Genomic DNA, 8233 nt, shown 5'->3' on the forward strand with positions numbered 1-8233 from the left:
GAATTCCGTAGGAAATATGTCAGAAATTAAAAAAGGTAAAGCCTCTGGATATCTCATGTAATACCTTCGCATTTGTATTTATAGTTTACAAGTTCTAATTTCACTTCCTTAATAATAATAATAAAACAGTTTACAAACTGCAAAGGAATGTTGCATATGTGGATGTGATGGGTGTGAGAATAAGAGTGGATTCTTTTTCTCCTTCCGGCCTGTTTTACTCTTTTTTTATTTTTTTTTTAACGGGGTGGGTAATTCCTGACATAACAGGATGCTAGCTAGTAAAACACGGGGGAAAGGGCAGGGAGGGAGAGTTCGTATGTACGGCAGAGCTCGTGGGTAGACGTATCCTCAGCTCTGTAAAAAAAAAAAAAAAAAAAAAAGCAAAAAGCACACCAGAAGCTCGTTTTTCGGCTATGGGACTGACGGGCACGGCAAAGCCCCTGGCGCAGACCGGAGAAAGGGGCGGTCTAGACAAAATCGCGAAGGGAGGAAGGAAAAGGCGGGCGCTGCCGTGTGCCTCCCGCGGGGTGCGCGCACGGGGCTCCTGCTGCAGGAGGGGAAGGCGCCGGGCGTGCCAGCCTCCTTTGTTTGTTTCTAAAACCACCCGGATCTCCGCCAAACCGAGCGGATCTCCGAAGATCTCCGCCTCCCCGCGGACGGCCCCTGCCGCTCCCCCCGCAGCGGGGAGGCTGCTGCCGGCCGGCCCCGAGGCCTGCGCACGGCCGGGGCTGGGCCGCTCCGGGCCGGGCCGTGCCGTGCCGCTGCTGGTGCTGCTGCCGCCGGCCGCGGGGGGACAGGGGTGCGGGCGAGGCCCTCCCGCCGTGCCGGTGCCGGTGCCGGTAGCGGAGGCCGCTGATGGAGGCGCCGCCGTCCCCGCTGGAGTCGGCCCGGTTCATCGCGGGCCGCAGCCGGGACGTGTCGGTGTCCGAGGAGGGGGCGCGGAGGGTGGCGGAGGCCCTGTTCGACAGGGTGCCCTCGGCCGCCTTTAGCCTGGCGGGCTGGAAGGAGCTGCACGAGCTGAACCCCCGCGCCGCCAGCGAGGAGGCGGTGAGCTGGGTGTTCCTGGTGGACACCCTCAACTTCTCCTTCTGGCCGGAGCGGGACGACCAGAAGTGCCTGGTGAAGTACAAGGGCACGGCCTACAGCGGGTACTGGGCGCTCTGCGCCGCCGTCAACAGGGCGCTGGACGAGGGTTAGTGCGGGGTGTCGAGCGGCGACATGGCCGCCTGCTGACAAAGGGTGCCGGGGCACCTGGCCTTGCTGCTGCCGGCCTTGAAATGCACACAGACGGGTGTGTGGGTGCTGGTGGGAGGCCTAAGGACAGTTCTGTCTGTCTGTAGATAGAGGGGAAAGTGTGCGATGAGGCCCTTTTTGTACACACATGGTGATTAGAAGCGGGGGTATAAAAGACGGCTGCTAATGATTGTGTTTGGTTGGTGCACGCTGGTGTAGTAAACACGGTACTGAACAACAAAGATCAGCCGGGAAAAGCTGCGTATAAAAAGTAAGAAGATGCAGCTACGTGTCAGAAATTCTTATCTGAGGAGGGAGCGCTGAGAACAAACAAACCTGGTTATAAAACACCTGTTTGTGTGGTTGTCATGGAACAACGTCAATTTCAAGAGCTGATAGGCCTTTTATATCTTACTAATGGTGTAAACGCTCTCATTTGTAATCACTACGTACGTGGTACGATACCCTAAACATTTTCTTTTTACTGTTCGGAAGGAATACCTATTACCAGCGCCTCGTATTATGCCACCATGACGCTTGACCAAGTCAGACAAGTACTGCGCTCTGACACAGAAGTGCCCATGCCTTTGATCGAAGAGAGGCACCGGGTGCTGAACGAAAGCGGAACAGTTCTTCTGGAGAAGTTTGGAGGCTCTTTTCTCACCTGTGTTAAAATGAGTGAGAACAGCGCCCAGAAACTACTACACCTAGTAGTGGAAAACTTTCCTTCTTACAGAGATGAGGCCGTATTTGAGGTAAGTTAGCTGTAATGTTGAATCTCCTTTGGTAAGAACTTATTCCCTTACTCCTTTCTGACTGTGGCCTTAAAAAATAGCGTTTAGGCTGTCGATGGAGTTTTTTTTTCTGAAAGGATAGTCATTTCAGAATTGATGTAAAATTTGTGAATTGCTGGCATTTTTTAGTGCAGAAAATGGAAAGTGAACAGAAACACTTCGGTGGAATTCATGAGTAAAATTCAAGGGAAATAGGAAAGAAAATTGTTATTTTAATATTTTGCCTCGAATCTGTAAAGGGATTGGTCTATATAAAAGGAGAATCAGACTTTGAAATGGTTGATCTTTATTATGTAAATTATTGTAGGTAATATGTGCAGGGAAGGCAGCTTTTGAAATAATGCTTTTGGACTGCAGTACACTGTTTTGTTAAGATAGGGTAAAATTATTGAGATTTCATTTCTCTGTCAATTTAAACTCCTGAAGACAAAATCGCACTATTTATTAACAGTAAAGGAATCCTCATTATCTTAGTACTGACATAGTCAGGAGCATATTTCTAATAATGAGGTTTTTTTTTTTTTTTTTCACCAGAGGAGAGCCAGTTTTTTATACGCTTTCTCTGTTGTATCTTCACTCTGTTGTAATTTTGATATACAGCAAGTTCCCAATTAGATCATGACTACATTGTATGCCTTATAATATGTGTAATATATGAGGTAATTTCTGCCTGAAAAGTGAGAATCTTTTTTTTTTTCCCTCTTAAATTGCTACCCCTCACCCCCGTCCCATCTCTTTTTCTTCATTTACCTTAAGGATCTTTGCATGTAATGAAAGAAGTGAGTCTGTGGTAGTATAGTGGAAATGTGCAACTAACTGGGAATCACATGAATTGTTGTTGATTAAACAGAGCTTGCACAAATGACTACAGGCATGAGTTAACCCCAAATGTCATGCTTTTGTCAGAGATGACAGTGTACTGAAGCTTTATGCAGCAGTCTCCCTGACAGAAACTGGTGAGAAATAAATAAGAGTATGTTTAGTATTTTCTGTGTCTTGTTTTCCCTACACAGGCATGCTTTTTATTTAGCCTTAGCGACATGTAGCTATTCCTGCACTCTGTTCGTCAGCGGTACTGTTCAGCTGTCAGATCACTAAAATACTTTATTCTAGTGACAGTACAGCCTATACTAATAGTTTGTACAGTTGTCTGAAGATAACTCCCTAGAACACCGTTCACTGGAGTTTTGAGCCAATAGCATTTTTCACTTAAGTTTGGTGTTGAATAGGTGGCATCATTTTATTTTCCTCTGTCTCCTGCTATGAAGTAAGATATCATATTAATGTGAAAAATCAGGGCTTCTCTGTAGGTAATCACTGAAGCTATTAGTTTAATTTATAGGGATTTTTTACATATGAAGTAATTTAATGACATTTTTGTGATGTAAAAGGAAGTATTTTCCAGCTAAAGCGATAAATAGAATATTTTCTTATCTTTATAGTGACTGTATTCATTGATGTAATACTTTTCATGAGATGATGCCGAATGCTTTATAAAGCAAGGCTCCCTAAAAGCAGCAGCAGACTTCAGAATGAAAAGCCGTTCCAAAAATGATCCCAGACCGTAAGCAGTGACATAGTAGTAAAGCCTGTTGCATGAATACAGGAGCTATTTTTCTACTTTCACTAAGCAAGCTGTGTATTTTGAAGGTGGGTGGAATAATGCAGACCAGGTTTACACCCTGCTTGTTTTGAAAAATATTAAAAAAAAACCCCACACATATAAAATCAGTGTTGTCACCTAATCTGAGGTGGTGACGTGGATCATGTTATCATAACTATTTCTATGGCAGCAGGCTGAGATCTTTAACAAAAACAAAGTTGTACTTGTGAGGATTAGGAGGGAACTGGAAATAGGATGAAGTATCCAACAGCAAGCCAGTGTTTTTCACAGACTCTCCGTAATAAAAATATATATATGATAGTAAAATAAATTGTGTACTGTAATAAAGCATAAAAATATATATATGATAGTAAAATAAATTGTGTACTGTAATAAAGCATACTATCACAGACTATTATAGCTCTCCTGTAATCTGACGTCCTAGAAGAACTTTTAAAATTAAGACCGTTCTTTGGCTGTATGTTTTATCGAATATGTACACAAAACGTTTTTCATAATTACACACTACTGAACGTAGTTATATAAACTGTCAATGTTCTTTTGCTTCTGAAAAGTGAATTGCAAACCAAAATCCCTGAAGCCTTTTTGACCTTACATGGATATTTCATATTTAGATGCTGTGCTGAATTTGAATCCTGGCAGAAGTTTAAATATTAGACCACGCTATGCTTGCCTGTCAGGTTTTTCATGTTCTGACATACAGTGGAGTCCTTCCGGGCTTCCAGTAATCCATGTTTTATGTATGTGCTTTTAATTTCCCATCACCTGTGATGGAGGTGGTAAAATTCTCATGATCTTCCTGTTCTCTGCTTTTCTTCCTAGCCACGCTATGGCGTTTTGATATCTGCCAGCACAATACCCCTTCTTTCTTTTAATGTCAGTAGGCCAGAATTAGTTATGCCTCTTGATACTGGCTCGTTGTAGTGGAGAGAAGACACAAGTGTCCCCATATTAGGTAGCTTTTCCTGGAATGTGAGGATGTTGCAGAAAAGAAGTGTAGTTCATCAGGTATAGTGTTCCATTTTTGGACAAATTACACTTATCTTTGAGACAGTGTCATCCACCTCCATGCTTGCTATCTGTTGAAAAGAATACTGGGAAAATTTACTGGAAACGCTTTATAGTCTGTTTCATATAGAAAATTTGCACAAACTCCAGAAGATCTGTGCAGCATTAAAATTAACAATAATTGAAACAATGAAATCATAAATTCATATTCTCTATGAAGAGTCCCAGTCGGTATTTTTCTTCCAAATTAAATTGCAGCATGAGATGAGAAGTTCTGCCTGAAGTCTGTCTTCCGTACTGCTGTTGTAAAATGGTGTGTTGCTGGGGGTTATCTGTACCTTACTATATTGGAAAAAACGCTATTAGAAGAGCAATGTCCTTGGTCTTCATTAGCTTCAGAGCAGTAGGAGCTACAATGGAATTTGGTCTGTTAATCATTTATTTATTTCCTGTTGTAAGTCTCAAGTGGTATTTTATTATTTAGCATACAAAATGCAGTATTCTCTAGAAGTAAGTTTGTACATCTACATCAAGTAGGGAATGAAGTGGAAAGTTTCAGAATGTTTACAGAAGTTGTTCTGTGAAATGCAGCTGGACATCTTGTTCTCAACGTTTTTGTAGAATAGTACTCAATGACAAACAATCAACTTTGTTTTCAGCCTGTAGCATCTTGGCAGTCAAGTAAAATTAAATGAACTTTTAAAATGCCATTTTAAATTGTGGCTATATGAAGAGTGGTGAAACAGAACTGGAAATAAGTAGAATCCCCATCTACCTGTATTTCTGCTTAACCATTTCGGTTGCGTGATGTTGTTAAGGACATGTTTTCGAAAGCTGAAAATCTGTTCTAGCTATAAAGCAAAGAAAAGGACATAATCCAATCATAGATTTTTCTGAAAGGTGCAGGTTTACATTTGCGCATTTTGTTTGTAAATAGAGTACAAGCCTCAGCTCTGTACAGATCGTAGCATAGCATTAGTTTTTCCCCTTGTGAGTAGTCATAAAGCATGTAATGTTTTTCAGGGTTAGCACTAGCAAAAAAAAAAAAATTAATAAACACTGTCCATGGGTCTGTTTTTAAGAAAATCTAATATTTGTGAATACACCAGTTACTGAAATTAATTATCATCTCTCCTCCTTAACTAGCAAGGTACGCTAGACACCACTGGGAATCGTTCATTATAGTTTTCACCAAAATTTTATTAACATTTGGGATAAGTTAACGTAATATGTTAACTGTCTGATCTAATACCTCCTACTTAGGCTTGGATGTTGGATGATTTCTAGGGTTTCAAAAAGAATTAATGTGTGCTGGATTACAGCCACTGTTTGTGAAGCGGAAATAAACAAGCATTGTTTTCTGATATCCAAGCATTTTTTTTTAATACAAGTATTTTTTTATTCCATGACAACAGAATCTACATTTCTTTTTTATTTTTTTATGAGGATTCCACTTGATATCTGCTTGTGATTCAATATTTTTTAAGTATTAATGTATTCATAGTATTGCACTTTTATTCTCTTTTAGTTAAGTAACCTTTGCTTAACTGAGTAATATTTTGGGTTGTGATTTCTAGAACAACATTAATTTACCTGTCTCTCTCGAGATGCCATTTTCTGCGTTTCTTGATGTATCTCTGGCACTTAGGCAATTTGTGTTTTTTTTTTTCATCAGGAAAAAAAGGTTTCTTTCTACAAACGGGCACAAATACTTGTGGCTGATACATGGAGTGTACTGGAAGGCAAGGGAGATGGCTTTTTTGGTGACATTTCTAGTCTGACTATATTTGCTGACTACAGAATTCCTCAAGTTCTTGTTCACTTAAAAGCAATGAAGTATTCTGAAGAACTAATGAAGAAACTACGTGACGGTTTGTTCCTTCCTTTCTAATGTCAAGTAATCATGTTTCAATAGATAAAAGCTAATTTTAAGATGCAGCATTTGCTCTCTGTGAGGGTCATATATATATTATATATATTTATATATATATTTTTTTTCTCCAAGAAACTGGTACTTCTGTAGTGATGAGGTAATAGAAAGGAATTCATTCTCTAATAGTGATTTCAAATGAGACGTTAAGGTTACTTTTTATGAAGATCTAACTTCCTTGGATTAAGCACAGAATTAAAGAGACTCCAAGCAGTTGATCTGAGTTTTAAAACAACCACTCTTGCCAGAATCACTTTCCAACATGAGTATCGTTGTGATTTTGAGGTTTAGATAATAATAGAAGCAGCGATTTCTTTATGAAGTTCAAAGAACATATAACAGCATGGGGATTCTTGTTTGTCTGTATGAAACAACAGCTGCTGTTTATATGAGGAACAAGCAAGATAATACCATAAACATCCACTTAAAAAAAATACATGCCATTGCTTTTAAAGAGTATAATTGCACAGCACAGGTTACATCTTCCAGTACTTCATAACTAGAAATTTGAACAAATGAAAACAGAAACCAACCCTTTGTCCACTGCAAAATGAGTGTATTTATAGGTAGGACTGCCATTATGCCATTTTAAAGTTACACAGCAAGATAAACAAATTAATGCAATAGTCCATGAATCTTAATAAACTGGCCACATACATATATGTGTGCATATGTATGCGTATTAATGTGTGTGTTTATATATCTTGTGTGTGTGTGTGTAGAGAGAGATACAGGATCTGTTTGTTTGAACAGCTAAGATGGAAATGTCCTTATTAGGATGCATGGAAAAGATAAATTGTCTATGTGGTCTGTGTAATTTTTGATCCTTGTAAAGAGTAGAATTATCCTTGCAGAAAGTACACGCGTTTGGAATTATGTTAGTGTATCCTCTACAAACAAAATTGTCATATAATGTGCAGTGTAACCCAGACACTAGTTCTGTTTTTAAACTCAGTCTCTTAGAATACAGGATGGCTTTTCAATTGAATGGAAGGCAAACTTAAAAATATGGTAATATTAAAGTAAGCAATAGAAAATGTACAGTAACATAATAGTTACAGTGTAAGTCATGAAAACTGCAGTCCCAGAATAGAATAAATGTGAAATAAAAAGAGAAAATTCAGGACATCCTGTGACTTCTGTCTCCCAAACGTAATTGGATTGCTGTCTCTTGTGTCCTGCAGGAACCATTTTCCAGTCTGGAGATAAAGAGGAGGTGGAGATCCGTGGTTGTTCGATTTGGTGTTGTGCACTGATTTGTAAGCACCTGCTGGAGCTCTATGAGAAGAAGGGTCAAGACATGCGCGATCAGATCAACGCGGTTTTACTTGATTACTATCTTTGGGACTATGCCAGGGATCACAGGGAAGAGATGAAAGATACTCCATTTCATCGCGTACGGTGTATATATTATTGAGTCCCATCTGGTATCTGTTACAGCTACTTTTTTAATACAGTGGTTTCTCATGTACTAACTTGGAGCTTGCTAAATCAGCCAACGCTCACTTTCTGATGTTACATTACCTACTTATGTATTTTCTTCTGGATCTTTCTCTAGCTGTGCCTGGAGTTAATAATGTAAAATCATGCTGGAAAATCTGTATTAATACAGGTTTTACTGCTTCGGCTTTGGGCTCTGTTTGT

At 40.0% G+C, this 8233-nt stretch overlaps 1 protein-coding gene across 1 annotated transcript; it reads left to right on the forward strand.

The window, feature by feature from the left end:
* Positions 1–473: 473 nt before the first annotated feature.
* QNG1 (Q-nucleotide N-glycosylase 1) lies at positions 474–8215 on the forward strand. The gene is made up of 4 exons (XM_083817639.1): positions 474–1192; positions 1729–1988; positions 6335–6530; positions 7774–8215. The coding sequence occupies exons 1-4, from the start codon at positions 856–858 to the stop codon at positions 8004–8006; spliced, it is 1026 nt and encodes a 341-aa protein (XP_083673765.1). The 5' UTR covers positions 474–855; the 3' UTR covers positions 8007–8215.
* The last annotated feature ends 18 nt before the right edge of the window (positions 8216–8233 follow it).

The sequence above is a fragment of the Anser anser genome (assembly GCF_964211835.1).
Source record: "Anser anser genome assembly, chromosome: Z".
Lineage (NCBI taxonomy): Eukaryota > Metazoa > Chordata > Aves > Anseriformes > Anatidae > Anser > Anser anser.

What these genes read in the sequence shown, in the direction of transcription:
- QNG1 (XM_083817639.1), top strand. Translation starts at nt 856, where the DNA reads ATGGAGGCGCCGCCGTCCCCGCTGGAGTCGGCCCGGTTCATCGCGGGC. An exon ending in CAACAGGGCGCTGGACGAGG is followed by an intron (nt 1,193 to 1,728) that starts GTTAGTGCGGGG and finishes ACTGTTCGGAAG; the next exon opens with GAATACCTATTACCAGCGCC. An exon ending in GAGATGAGGCCGTATTTGAG is followed by an intron (nt 1,989 to 6,334) that starts GTAAGTTAGCTG and finishes TTTTTTCATCAG; the next exon opens with GAAAAAAAGGTTTCTTTCTA.